Source organism: Hemiscyllium ocellatum, chromosome 15, assembly GCF_020745735.1.
Source record: "Hemiscyllium ocellatum isolate sHemOce1 chromosome 15, sHemOce1.pat.X.cur, whole genome shotgun sequence".
Taxonomy (NCBI): Eukaryota; Metazoa; Chordata; class Chondrichthyes; order Orectolobiformes; family Hemiscylliidae; genus Hemiscyllium; species Hemiscyllium ocellatum.
Genome location: NC_083415.1, coordinates 67,470,773 through 67,486,428, shown reverse-complemented (window position 1 = coordinate 67,486,428; position 15,656 = coordinate 67,470,773). Strand labels below are relative to the sequence as shown.

The window sequence follows — 15,656 nt, the reverse complement described above, 5'->3', positions numbered from 1 at the left end:
AGGATTCTACCTTGGTGACAACAAAGAAACAGCAATATAATTCCAAGGCAGAGCAACACGTAGTTTGGTGGGGAACTTGCAGGTGCAGCTTTCCCATGTATCTGCTATCTTTGTTTCTCTAGCTGGAAAAGGTTGCAGTTTTGGAAGATGCTGTTGGACCTGTCTGCATGATTTGCTGCAGTGCAATTTATAGGTGGGGGTCAGCACTGCAGCCACTCTTTCAGTAGTTAAGGTTGAAAGTGGTGGATGTAGTATCAATCATGACTTGTCTTGAGTGGCAGAGCTTTTTGAGTGTTGTGGGACTGTGCCTATACAGGCAAATGTAAAGCATTCCATTACACTCCTGACTTGCACTTTGTAGATGGTTCATAGGCACTTGGAATACAAGTGGTGAGCTACATGCTGCAGAATTCCTCGCCTCTGACCTGCCATGTTAATGGCATTGAATATTATAGGGAGCTGATTAAATTATTTCTTGTTAGAGATGGCCATTGCTTGATATTTCAGGAGCAAGTAAAATCTAGGCTAATTCAGCCTGGACATTGTCTGGGTCTTGCAGCATTTGGACATAGCTTGCTTCAGTATGTAAGGAGTTACAAATGATGCAGAACATTGTGCAGTCATCAGCAAGTAGCCCACTTCTGACTTTATGATGGGGGAAGGTAATTAATGTAGCTGCTGAAAATTGGGCCTCAGACACTGTACTGAGGAACTCCTGCAGAGATTAGATTAGATTACTTACAGTGTGGAAACAGGCCCTTTGGCCCAACAAGTCCACACCGACCCGCCGAAGCGCAACCCACCCATACCCCTATATTTACCCCTTACCTAACACTATGGGCAATTTAGCTTGGCCAATTCACCTGACCCGCACATCTTTGGACTGTGGGAGGAAACCGGAGCACCCGGAGGAAATCCACGCAGACACGGGGAGAACGTGCAAACTCCGGGATGTGCCGGGACTGAAATGATTGACCTCCAACAACCACGATCTTCCTTCGTGCCGGGTACGACTCAACCAGCACAGAGCATGCCCCACCCCTTCCACCCAACTAACCAATTCCCACTGACTTCAGTTTTGCTACAACTCTTTGATATCATACAGTCAAATGCTGTCTTGATGTCATTGTATTGTAACGTTCTACTGATCCCCAACATCCACAGCGCTTCTCAGGAGGCTCCAATAGCACTGATGATGTTCCCTAGCCAGGGAACGAAACGTTTGCAGCAAAAACTTCCAGCTCGGCGAACAGAACCACAACATCCACAGCGCGTTCCTGATTTCATAATCCTGGGTACCAATTCCTCGTGTTAACAGATGGAACAAGAAGAGTTTGTGACTTTGGAATAAAAACAACCATTTCAGACCACTCAAAGACTTTTCATGTCTTTAACACAATGGCGTTGTCAAATACCTGTTTGGGACCACAAAAATATAGACAGTCCTGAACCCTGCACCCTGGCCTCCAAATAAAACTGTTACATGAAAAGAATATGCTAATTTTGCAGAACAGTTTTTAAGCATGTAGCAACAGAATAATATCTCAGCAAATAAATAGTAAGATCATTTTGAGATGATGCAGTTGGTAACTGACAATTGAAAAGCCTATCCAGAATGAAATTCACCAGCGCAAGGTACACATTCAAACCCACTAAACTTTGTAACAGGAGTTTTTAAAACCAAGGCTACAGCCATACTTGCATTCCTGTTTTCTATTTGCTGGATTGTTGTCTTTGAATATTGAGAGGTTAGAAGTTTGGAAATGACTATTTTTAGAAGTGTGGCCTCACTTAGGGTCAGAGCACGAAGATCCTGAAATATATATATGCATGCAGATGAATGGAATGCAGATTTAAACTTATATATAGTCAAAGATTCATAGTATATATCACAGACACCAAATGCTTTGCCAACTTTGTACAAACAAGGGATACTCCCTCAGCCCTGCAGGGTGCAGATGGAATTTTATATCTTGACTCAAATCAAGGAAATTTGGCAAGATTTTCAGAAACAGCCATCGAACAATGTAAGAACAAAGACAGAACTAGCTTATAGAGTCATATACAGCCCAGAAACAGGCCCTTCAGTCCAATCAGTCCATGCCAAGTATAATCTTGCCACAATCTCTGACAATACAGAGCACTTCACTGACAATGAACATTTTGAAATATGGAAATGCAACCAAATTGCGTACAAATAGCAATGACAACACCATTTAAATAAAAACACAGGGCTCAATCTGACAAGCTCTTTCAGCAACACATGGGCATTTCAAGTCCTGTTATTCTAAGTCGTCAAAGGCACAAGAACATTTAACTTTATTCCACAAAGGTAAAACAACACCTGCACACTTGGTGCAATGCTCCACAGTTGCTGCTTAGGCATTATACAGGGATAATGGAATTGTTCCAGAAGATCTGCTTTATCCTGCTATCGAACATCATCCTGACAGCCCTCCATTGTGCCTCCTCCATTCTCCACTCCACTGTTCTAAAACACTCTCCCATTCCAAATGCAACAAAGACTGGGTCCCCTTGTCCTCACGCACCATCTTTAAACACTTCTGCCAATTCCAATTAGACCCCATCGCCAAGAACATTTTCCTCTTCCCACTCCTCTCTGCCTTTCACAAGAACCGCTGCCTTTGCCAATCCTTGGTTCCGACCACTCTCCCCAGCAACCCCCACAAGTACCTTCCCCTGCAACTGTAAATGATGTAAAACCTGCCCGTACACCAACCTCCTCCATTTCCACAGCGAATCAGACCTCAAATTGGAGGAACACCACCTCATCTCACCTGGGCCTAGAGCCCAGAGGACTCAACATTGAGTTCTCCAATCTCAGATAACCTCCCTTCCCATCCCCCGACTTTCTTTCCAGCCCTTCCCTTCCCTCCCATTCCTTTCACTGATCCCTCCTTCCAGCTACCACTGGATTCATTCCTCCCATTGACCAACTAGGTCATAGCCTATGTCTGTGTTCACCTATCCCTACCTCACCACCCTGCCCATCTCTCAACATCCCTGCCTTTATTAGCAGTTCCCCTTACCCCCACCCCTAGTTCTGAAGAAGGGTTACATCTGAAACATAGCATCAGGAGATGGAGATGTCAATCTGGCTATCTTCCAGCCATCTGCTTGTCGACATTGCACATTATTCCCAGGGAAAATGAGAAGAGAAATGTCAAAACAGTGCCAGGGACCCGGGTTTGATTCTCGCCTCGGGTGACTGTCTGTGTGGAGTTTGCACATTCTCCCTGTGTCTGTGTTAGTTTTCTCCAGGTGTCTAGTTTCCTCCCACAGTCCAAAGATGTGCAGGTCAGGTGAACTGGCCATGTTAAATAGTTTTAGTCAGGGGTAAATATGGGGTAGGGGAATTGGTCTGAGTGGGTTATTCTTCAGAGGTCGGTGTGGACTTGTTGGGCCGAAGGGCCTGTTTTCACACTGGAAGGAATCTAACCTAAACTAAGACATAAGATGCTGGACTGCCATAACATGTTCAAACAGGTTGATTGAGCCTGGCAGGAAGGGACTGAATACAATTTTAACACTGCATTAGTGGATAAGGCCAGAGAATCAAAAACGGGAAGAAGACAGAGTTAAAGAATTTGAATGCAGATGCATTCATAACAAAAGGGATGAATTGTTAGCGCTAATAGAAATAACAATGTACACCTGATAGGCATTCCAGAGACATGGTTTCAAGGTTAGCAAGGTTGAATTTGAATATTGAAAGGTATCTGACATTCCCAAAAGACAGGAAGCCCGGAAAAGGTGGTGTGATAATTCTGTTAGTTAAGGATTCATGAGTACAGTAGCATGAGATAACCTTAAATCAAAGAAACAAGATGTAGAATCAATTTGGATAGAGGTAAGAAATAGGAAAGAAAGAGCTTAAATGCGTTAATTGTTAATAGGCCTCAGGAAGGAGTTATACTGTGGTCAGAGCATACAGGAAGAAATCATTGGTGCATATAAGTTCTGTAATTATCAAGGGTAGCTTCAATCTTTCTGTAAATTAGGCAGATCTGATTGGTGAAAGACAACTGGACAATGAGTTCATACAGTATTTTATGGATAATTTCTTCGAAAAGTACTAAAGCCAAATAGAAAGCAGGCTATCCAAGAATACATGATGTACAATGAGACAGAAGTAAGCAATAACCCATCTCTTGGTAAAAGAGCCCCCAGGTGATATGATCATAACAGGATAGAATTTCACAAACAGTTTGAGGGGGGCGGGAAGAGAGTGTGGGTCTAAGAATAGTGAATAGGGAAATTACGTTAAAAGGTGGGACAGTAGAAATGCAATGGCAGACTTTTAACATGATATAAATAACTTAGAGCAAAGGTTTATATCAGTGAGAAAAAAAGGTCTTAGGATGCATTTTTCATGGTTGAAGAAATTAATGATAGCATCAAACAGAAAGGAACACTCCACACATCTGCAAGAATTACAAGTGGATGAGAGGATTGGTCAGATTTTAAGTAGCAGCAAAGAATGATCAAAAATAATAGAGGAAGAAAGTATAACAATAAAGAAAGCTAACCAATAATAAAAATGATAGCATAGATTCTACAAGTATTTAAACATGAGAAGAGTAACTAAAGTTAGTATTGGTTCTCAAGGCAATGAATCCAGGGAGCTAACATTTGGAATCCATTACGATGGTTGTTCAGAACTGGATGTAACCTCTTGTGGGACAGACTGGGATACAGTTAAAGAATATAAAGATACTGCTTCTAAGACAAAGGTGAAAATTTTACTCTCTAGGACAATAATTAGTCTATAGAATTCTCTTCTCTCAACAATGACGAAGGCTGGGTCCTTCAACTCAAAAGGTAGAGATAGCCAGAATTTAAATCAACAAGAGCTATGAGTGGACAGGTTGGTGGAATTGTGACCACAAGCAGACCAGCCATGGCCTTACTGAATGGTGTAGGAAGTTTACTCTTAAGTCGTATTTTCCTGCATGTTGTTCTAACAATTCTTCGTCAAAAGACTGACACCATCCAGGACGAAGCACCTTACTTGATTGGCATCCAATTCACCTCAAATATTCACCACTCTACCATCAGCTACTATAGCTGCAGCGTGCACAGTCTACCACAACCTGCAAGCTCACTTTCAAGTGAGATAATTCAGAGTTGGAAATAAATATCTGTTCTATCAGTGTTCATGTACTTGTTATTAATGCTTTCACATGATTTGGGTGCAATGGCTACACCAGGATTTGTTGACTATCCTCAATTGCCATAAAAAAAATGCTGGCGAGCTGCTTCCCTGAACCGTTCCAGTCTGTAGGTGTTGTGCCTTTATTTAAGAAGGACAGTAAGGAGAAACTTGTGAACTATAGACCTGTGAGTCTGACATCTGTGATGGCTAAGTTGTCAGAAGCGATTCTGCGAAACAAGATTCACGTGATTTTGGAGAGGCATGGACAGATTAGGGATAGCCAGCATGACTTGTGTGTGGGAAATCATGTCCCTCAAACTTGGTTAAGTTTTTTGAGGACATAACCAAAACGATAGACAAGGGCAGAGCAGTAGAAATTATCAGAATTTTTCCTGATGAAGAGCTCCAGCCCAAAACGTCGATTTGCCTGCTCCTTGGATGCTGCCTGACCCGCTGTGCTTTTCCTGCACCCTCAACTCTGATCTCCAGCATCTGCAAACCTCACTGTCGCCAAGTGTCTTCAAGCAGTCAGTTAATGCTAAATCTACAAGGAACAATGAAGCTACTTCTGATAAGATAACAATATTGTGGATGAAAGAATCTAAAAAAATTAATATGGTCATACCACAGACCTGAAGGACAAAAATCTGTATGAAAATCCAACATCAGAACTTTGAAGATCAACAACACACAATGATTGAATACCACACTCTTTGAGACAGACAGTTTGTTGAAATCGGAGTTAAATTCCACCATTAATCAGGTAATAGTTATTGGGTTGAAGGACTTTATTTGCTTACTTGACGGGTCTTATTTTGGTTGCTGCATGCAATAAAGTTGAAATCATTGTTTCAGTATTTGATTGTCTGTGAGATTTCTTAATAAGTTTCCAAATTAAAGGCAGTTTATGGTTAGTTATCGACAAAGAACACTTAAAATACCAGGCCATAGTTAGACCATGGACCAAGTGAAGATAAATGGGACTCGTATGGTTTGTGTGTCAGCATACATGCGGTGAGCTGAAAGGCCTGTTTCTAAGGTGCATGACTCTGTATAATCAGGGAAGTTGGATAATACAGATGCAATGGCACTTATTAGCTCCTCCTTGAGTCATTGAGGTGAAGGCATTCCTAATACTGCTGAGCTTAGGAAGTTTCAGAACTTTCATTCAGAAGCCTGGCACGTCCAAGTCATCTGTTCAAACCTCAGAGTACATAGAAAAATCAAGGTAAATTCAGATTTAAAAAAAGACATCTGATTCCGTTTGATATCATGCTCCAAGAATACCATCTCCCAATACAGGATCTAATCATTTCCTGCATAGACAAGGCCCCAAACAGTTTCCCTGGCAATTAATTAACCTGTCCTGGGTTAAAAAAATTGACAAGGTCTTTGAATCTACTGAGCCTTTGATCTAAAGAATGTTGCCAAGCTAGCAGAGATGTTAGCTAAGCAAAGAGCATAACTGATGGAATAGCAAGATCCCACAGTCAGTGATCTTGTCTTGCCAAGAGAACCGAGAATGCATCTGAGTCAATATAAACAGAAACCGTTCACCCTATTCCCCTGCCCAGCATTTGCTGTCCAGGTTTCATCACTGTGAACGAGTGCAAGGACAATGGAGGTTTCATCAACTCACAGCTCATGGTCTCAATCAGGTAATAAAGTCAGAGTTGCACAGCACAGAAACAAGACTCTTCAGCTGAACTCATGCATGGTGAACAGATATCTGAAACTGATGTAGCCCTATTTGGCCCTTTACCCTCTCAACACTTCCCATTCATGTACCCATCCAGATGCCTTTTAAATGTTGTGGTTAAACCGACCTCCATCACTTCCTCTAGCAGCTCATTCCATACACACACAACTCTCTGCATGAAAAAGTTCCCCCTTGGGTCCCTTCTAAATCTTCCTCCTCTCACCTTAAACCTATACCCTCTAGTTTTCAACTCCCCTACCCTGGGAAAAAGATCTTGGCTATTCATCCTTTCCATGCACCGCACGATTTTATAAACATTTGCAAGGTCACCCTTCAGTCCCTGATGCTCCAGGGAAAATAGCCCCAATCTATTCAGTCTCTCTCTCTATAGTTCAAACCCTCCAATCCCAGCAACATCCCTGTATATTTTTACTGCACCATTCCAAGTTTCACAACATCTTTCCTATTGAAGGGAGTCTAGAATTGCACACAGTATTCTAAAAGTTGCCTAATCAATGTCCTTTTCAGTCGCAACATGACATCTCAACTACTATACTCAATGCACTGTCCAATTAAGGAAAACAAATCAAATGTCTACAGTGATTCCATTTTCAAATATCTACACACATCCATGCTGAAGTGTCTTTGTTCTGAACATTCCCAGAGCACTACCATGAATTGTATAAGTCTGCCCCTGGCTGCTTTTCCAAAATGCAACACGTCACATTTATCTAGATTAAACTCCAACTGCCACAACTCGCCCCATTGGCTCATCTGATCACGGTCCTGTTGTACTCTGAGATAACCTCTTTCACTGTACACTACACCACCTAATTGGTATCATCTGCATATTTACTAACCATACCTCCTATATTCACATCCAAACCAATGTCCTATACAGCTGTAATATGACATCCCAATTTCTATACTTAGTGTAGGGACCAATAAAGGCAAGTGTACCAAATGCCATCTTCACAACCCTGTCTACATGTGACTCCACCTTCAAGGAACTATGAATGGGACCCCACAGTCTCTTTGCTTGGCACCACTTCCCAAACCCTACCACTAGATATACAAGTCCCTCCTTGATATGTCTTACCAAACTGCAGTACTTCACATTTGTTGCTGTTATTCCACTCTCCTATTCAGCTGGGAAATAACTGCTGCTGCGTAACTGTGTATGTTGACTTCAGCATCAAGTGACGGATCACAAGTGATTGTGAAGCCTTGCTGTGTGAGTCTATCGACCATCTCCAGTGTCACATTCTCAATGTTGACAGACAGCAACATGGAAACATCCTGGATCATGCCAATTGTTTTCCTGAAGCTGTGGGTCAATCAAAACTATTCCCAAGTGTAAGAGAGTGTTTTCTCCAGTTGCTACTGAAGGTGATCCTCAACAAGGAATACTCTCCCCCTTGGCTCCTTGGTCATCTCTGTCGCAGAGTTCAAACACATCCATGTCTGGGGTGTTTCTTGGATTCTGGTGGATACCTAGGTTACAAAGGCCTATCAGCACCCAGAAAAAAGGTATCTTACACAGATGATTGGGCTTTGGACAAGTTGCTGGTTTGAGGTTTTCTCTCCTTGCATTTTTTTCTGATATGCATTCACTTTTGAAGGAAATTCACATCATTCTCAGATGAGCAAGGCTGACAGCTCTAGACCAATCTGGTTTGCAAGTAAACACCCTTTGTAGATAAGCTTAAGGGATATTATAAGAGCAAAGAGTATGTCAAAGAAAGTTAGGCTTGGAACACAACTCCATTCAACGTCACTGCAGATCTCAGAGTTCCACGAATGCCCCACCATACCCAGTACATTGACATTACCCAAAACATTGCCTTGAATACAAGAAATCACATGAAGCAGCTTCAGTGGGCAGCCAATTTTCTTCACCAACTTAACTAAACTCTACATGCTCACATGGTCAAATGCCTTGATAAAATTGAAGAGGTGATATATACTAAGTCTCCTTTCTTCACAGCATTTCTCTTGCAGCTGCTGGACTGAATTGTGGATCTTACTGTTCTGAAACCACACTGGGATTCAGAGTAGATGCGTTCAGCCGGTCTGACAAGGGAAACAGGACAGATATTTTTCCAATGATGAACAGTCTCAATAGCAGTTGCAAGCACGGTGGTCACTGCTCTTGGATAGAGTCACAACCTTTGAGTCAGGCATATCCTGAGGCAATGCTCTTTGCCTCAGCAGAGGCAGATCTGCAGAAGCACTAGTTACCTGCATTTAATGATTTCAGACTGTATGGTGTAAGCCCCAGCAGCTTCATCCATGGCCTCCACTGTTGGTTTGATATGTTGCTGTTTGATGACAGCCAGATCTCTATGGTGTCCACAGCTTCATGGGAACTCTCTTCTCTCTGGAGTACAATTCAAGATAGTGCTCCACTCACATATTTTGTTGCCTTGTTTTCAATGAAGCAATTTTCAGTCACAAGCCTACTGCTTTTTTGACCCCAAAATAAATGCTCTAGCATTGTGCGTGTTAAAGAACATCTAAACATTCTGAAAATGCTGCAACCTGGGCATATTGCCTCAACATGTTGGACTTTATTTCAAACAATTCTGTTTTCAGAGTCTTCTTAGCCCAGTCTCTTGACATTCACGAAAGAGGATCTTTTTGTTTAAGGTTCTACGATAGTGATTTATTTTGGTCTTGCTTCCTATGTTAGAGTGCTGGATAGTAGATGGTGTCTTGAAGTCTATTCTATTTCATTGCTGCACTCTATTTGGGAATGCTGCAGAGCACCGGTTTACCTAAGCTGATGAACTGTTGGCTCCTCTCTGCACAGACAACATGGCTGACATCAATACAAAGACGACATCTCTGATTAGATGAAAAAACTTCAAAGGTCGTATCCTAAGCCAGAATTTGATCGGTGTTACAATCAGTGCTGTTGCAGATGCAGGTGCACTCAGATGTGCAGTACCAATACCCCAAACTTAGTTATCTTCAGGACATCCCATGGCATATATTGTTCTGTGAGAAGGTGCTAGTTACACAATGCTTGCAGCAGCAGTAAAGCTCAGGTAATCTGTTAATTTTCATTTAATTTGTTTCAAATCATGAATTCTGCAGGTCTATCAAATTCTTTATAGAACTGGTGCTATCTCTGTAATGAAGCATTATGTTTAAGAGGTAGATACTCACCTGATTCAGCGGCTTAGTCCCAGTTGAGAAATGCAAAGATGAAAGTTTCAAAACTGGGTGAGGGGCTGCATGAATCTAATAAGGAAAGTGGGGTGACCATCAAGAGGAGTAAACGCCTCAGAGAAGCCTACAGCCTGCACAGACTATTTTTCCAATCTCTTCCCCTGCCAGTAAGATTAAAAAATGTTTGAGTGATCCAGCCTTGGTATACTTTACCTAATGTGGGGAAGCCATATCAATGTCCAGTTGATTAACTTCCATTACACCTCTCTTGAGCCTTATCAACTATTTGCAAGTCAGTTCCACGCATTTGATTTTTTTATGTGATGAAGCAAAACTTGTTGCTCAAATTAAAGTTCACCATATTGCAAGGCAATACACCAATAGCCAGTTTTGCATTTTTGCCAGTTGACATCTTTTCTACTCAGCTGATGTGGTGGATTTGATCCACTTGTTCAGCCAAGACTAAACCTATATGCCCTACTAAAACCATGCAAATGTGGCAGGTCAGCGTCTTTCCTATCAGAATGCCCAATTCAAGTTGGGCAGTGGGTAACCAGTGAGATGCAATGGTCCCTCTCACCAGAGACAGCCCATTCCCTACCCAAATCAACCTGCTATATCCTACGCTGTGTCATAATGTAGACAATCCAAACCTGTTGCTTTTCTTGATGACATTTACAAACAATCTTCCTCCTCCATTACTGAGAAATTTTTTATTGCTCGTGTTCTCTCCAACTGGCACATCCCATCAGAAATCTCTAGAACTCATCTCATAACATCCTAGTCTTTGGATGACTACAATGGGAAAGTTTTCTATTTTAAGTCAATAAACAGTCCTTAAATCCAGGACAGAGAGACAGAAGTAAAAAAACATTAACAGAATCAAACAACACAGTTGAGCTGTTGGTCTTGCACATTTTTATAGTTTCCCTTTGACCATAATAAACACATCTGTTTAAAACACCCTTTCAGGCAGAGAATTCCCAATCTCACTGTTCACTGTATTTTAAAAAATTCTTATACAATGTCTGGTTCTTTTAGTAATCACCTTAAAACTGTGTCCTCTGGCTGCCAATTCTCCTGCCTGTGGAAATAGTCCATCCTTATTTACTTGACTAAAGACCTTCATGTTTTAAATAACCTCCCATAAACTGAGTTCACCTAACACATCCATTTAATATTCTGGGATCCTCTCATTGATAAACACCTCTCAAACAGACAACATTGATCCCATACCCTGGCCATTTAAACCAAAAACACAAAGAAACAGATTGTTCAAGAGTCAAGGAGATCATCCCGGTTATATTCATTTAAGAATTTCAACCTGTGGATGACTTTGAATTGTTAAAGCTCCTTGTGAAGTACCTGTTTGGCTCAGAAATGTCAACTTCGAATACTTGTCAAAGTACTTTTTTTATTCACTTGCGGGATGTGGACATCATTGGCTGGGCCAGCATTTACTGTCCAATGCTAGCTGGCCTTGTGGTGGCGGTGGTGAGCTGCCTTCTTAAACTGCTGCAGTCCATGTCCTGCAGGTAGACCCACCATGCACTTATGACTCCAACCAAACTAGAGTTTGCCCCGATACCCAGTGATTTCAATTTTACTAGGAATCCTTGATGTCCCACTTGATTAAATCAGCGTTGATGTCAAAGGCTGTCACTCTCCCCTCCCCTCTGAAAGTCAGCTCTTTTGTCCATGTTTGAACCAAGGCTGTAATGAGGCCAGGAGCTGAGTGGCCCTGGCGAAACCCAAACTGGGCGTCACTGAGCAGGTGTGGTTCCTCAATTCTATCCACACTGATTCTCCGCCTTCTGACTTCTTGTTGTTGGCTCAATTTAAGTTCTTGCTAATAGCGCAATACCTCTCCATCGGCCCATCTGCCATGCTTGAGAGCATCTTGACAGCACTGTTGATGATACCTTCCATCACTTTACTCATGATCAAGAGTGGATGCTTAGGGTGGCAATTGGTCAATAGATGCCAGTGTTGTAATTGCACTGGAAGAACCTGGCTAATGGAGCTACAAGTTCTTGAACATTAGTGTTCATTACTAATGTCATCAGGGCCCATAGCTTTTGCAGTATCCAGTGTATCTAACCATGTCTTGCTATCATGTAAACTGAACTGAAGACTGGTATCTGTAATGAGGGGGAACGACTGGAGGAGGTCAAGGTGGATCATCCACTTGGCACTTCTGGCTGAAGATTGTTGCAAACACTTCAGTCTCATCTTTTTGCACTGATGGATTGGACTCTTACATCATTGACAACGGGGATGTTTGTGGCACCTCCACCTTCATTCAGTATTTAGTTGTCTACCATCAATGATGACTAGATGGGGCAGGACTGCAGAGCTTAGAGCTAATCCATTGGTTCTGCAATGGCATAGCTCTGTCTCACTTACTGCTTATGCTGTTTGGCATGCTGATAGTCCTGTTTGGAAGCTTCCCCTGACTGACACCTCTTTTAGATATGCCTGGTGTTCGTCCTAGCATAAGCCGTTACAGGGTTGTTTCCCTGGCTTGATGGTTCATTGCAGATTGTGGCGTATAATTCTGCAGTTTTTGATTCCTCATAGCACCTCATCGATGCCCAGTCTTAAGTTGCTACATCTGTTCAAAGTGTTCCCCATTTAGCACTGTGATAGACACACAGCCTGATTGAGGGCCTTCTCAAGGTGAAGGTAGGACTTTGTCTCTACAAGGATTGTGCGGTCGTTAGTCATACTTTGCGGCTACAGCCAGAGAGGTTGAGGTCATGTATGTTTTTCCCTCATTGATTCCCTGACCACCTGCCGCAGACCCAACCTAGCTGCTGTGTCCTTTAGTTTCCAACTAGCTTGATCAGTAGTGCTGCTGCCAAACAATGTTGGTGGTAGACATTGAAATTCAACACCCAGAATACATTTTGTGCTCTTGCTCTCCTCAGTGTTTCCTCAAAGTGCTGGTTAACATGGCGGAGTACTGATCCATCAGCCAAGAGAGGACGGTATGTGATCATCAGCAGGTTTTCTTGTCCTTGTTTAACCTGAAACCATTAGACTTTATGAGATCTGGAGTCAATGTTGAGGACAACTCTTTCTGACTGTATGCTACTGTCCTGCCAACTCTGCCAGTGGAGATATCCAGGGATTGTAATGGTAGTGTCAGAGTCATTGTCTGTAAGGTACGATTCCATGAGTAAGACCATGGCCAGGCTGTTGCTTGACTAGTCTGAGACACCAATTTAGGCACTAGAACCCAATGTTAGTAAGAAGGTCTTTGCCAGGTTGACAGGGCTCTTTCTGACATTGCCTTTTCTTGTGCCTAAGTCCATGCAAGGTGGTCTGCACTGTTTCATTTCCTTGTTGAGACTTTGCAATAAGTGATTCAAATGAATGGCTTACTGGATTATTGCAGAGGGAAGTTGAGAGTCAATCACATTGCTCTTGGTCCAGTGACACATATAGGCCAGACCATGTGAGGATGGCAGATTTCCTTCCCGAAAGAACATGAGTGAGCCAGATGGGGTTTTTCCCCACAATTGACAAAGAGCTCATGGTCATCATCAGCAGTTTTAAATGGAATTTAAATTTCATCACTGCATTAATACATAAACATTTTAGAAAAGAATGAAGCTGGAAAAATCTCCACGTCTATGGAACTGCAGTAAAACACAACTTGCAGTCATTTGAAAATTTCACTTTAATTCAAGGAGAATAACAATACCAATCCAGGCCTGATGGGCACAAACAAAGTACACCAGCCTGGAAATCACAGGGTCTGAAACTCATGCACATAGAAACGCTACCTGCAGACAGTTAAAAGATAGAAACACTATCAATATATTCCTCCTCAAACGAACAGCTCCAGGAGCCAGCTGTACTTTGTAAAAAAAAAACTCTCAGACAGAATATTGAACTATTGGCAAAGATTCTAACTCATGTAAGCAAGCTTCACACGGTCAGGAAGGAGAGTGAGATACAGCCAGAGTGAGTATACAGAATGGGGAATTTGGAGGCAGCGTGGGAATGCAGTGCAGAGCAGAAGAGGTGCTTTATGCTTGCTTTTTTTGGTTCATAGTTTGTAAGGCTATTTTTTTTAAACAACATAAACTGAAGCCTAGGATCGGGGCCCAACACAAAAAAGTGGCATCACAGGTAAACTGTAAGTTCACTGGTTGGGGACAGCTGCTAACTTGACTATATATGCTGGGTCACACGCACACTGAAGGTAAATAGAGGAAATATTTACAGGCAACAAACTAAGACTAGTACAAAATTTTTCAAAACAAAGTTAGGAATTAAGTAATTAAAACAGGGAGGCTAGATCAGGCCACGTGTCGTACCCTGCATGATGTGAGAGATGGTGAACCCCGTTGGAGTTCAGAGTGACCCCATCTGGAAGAAGTGCTGAGTGCCTGAGGAACTCTGGCTCCAAGTGCATGAGCTGCAGTCTAAGCATCGAACTCTGCCACACATCAGGGAGGGGGAAAGAGTTACTTGGACGCTGTGTTTCAGGAGGCAGTTACATCCCTTACATTAACTACCTCAAATCCAGTCAGTGATCAGGGACAGGAGGCTGCGACTACCAGCCAAGCAGGTAGAGGGATCCGGGAGGGAATGCTGAAGGAGCCTCAGCTCTTGAGCTTGTCTGAGCTTGAGGTTTGAGATTCTTGCCCCGTGTGGGTGACAGTAGGGACTGTCGGGAGGATGAACAAACTGACCGTAGCAACATCATACAGGGAGTCATTCAAGAGATGGGAGAAAAGAGAAATGATTTTATGATCAGGGAGAGTATAGTCAGGGGAATAGGCACTGTTCTCTGTGGCCAGGATCGAGAGTCCCAAATGCTGTGCTGCCTTCTTAGTGCCAGGGTTCAGGATATCTGATCTGGGCAGCAGAGGATCTTGGAGTGGGAGGGGGAAGATCCTGTTGTGGACCATGTAGGTACCAATGATATTGGCAGGAAGAGGAAAAAGATTCTGCTGAGGGAATATGAGCAGCTCAGACTAAATTAAAAAGCCGAACCAGAAAGGTAATTGTTGCTGGGTTACTACCTGCACCACAAACAAATTGGCGCAGGGTCAACAAGATTAAAGAGGTAAATGTGTGGCTCAAAGATTGGTGTGGGAGAAATGGGTTTGAAGTACTGGGGAAGGAGGGACCTGTTCTGATAGGATGGGCTCCATCTGAATCACAGGAGGAGCAGAGTCCTGGCAAATCAAATAACTAGGGCTGTGAATAGGGATTTAAACTAAACAGGTGTGCATGTTTTTGAGGGGGGTGGGGGGAAGGAGCAGGGAGTGAAGAGGAATAGTGTTTTAGTTGCATGGAAAATTACGGAAAATGTTAAAGTAGGGTGAGCGCTCAGCAGAGGTTATTAGTTTCCAGAACAAGTAATTCGACAGTGTACGGAAAGGGTCAGAAATCTACCTTCAGGCACAGCAGGTAAGGGTACAACTATGGAAAAGGGAACAGCCAATACAGGACTGAGGGTGTTGTACTTAAATACACACAGTGTATGAAACAAAGTAAATGAGCATGTAGCACAGATTGAAATCGGCAGGTACAATGCTGCAGATATCAGAGATGTGGATGAAAGGGATCACAGCTGGGAACTAAATA

General features: G+C 42.6%; 1 protein-coding gene across 3 annotated transcripts in view; it reads right to left on the bottom strand.

Annotated features, from left to right (window-relative positions):
• Positions 1 to 15,656, bottom strand: part of chd6 (chromodomain helicase DNA binding protein 6) — a 268,663-nt gene that overhangs the window by 191,311 nt on the left and 61,696 nt on the right. The window contains exon 1 of one of the 3 annotated variants that reach the window (XM_060836584.1): positions 9,117 to 9,201. The exons of the other annotated variants lie outside the window; for them this stretch is intronic. Within the exon in view, the coding sequence (XP_060692567.1) occupies positions 9,117 to 9,122 (6 nt within the window). The 5' untranslated portion in view covers positions 9,123 to 9,201. Of the gene's footprint in view, positions 1 to 9,116; positions 9,202 to 15,656 lie in introns of those variants that run through there. 3 annotated transcript variants of the gene reach the window in all.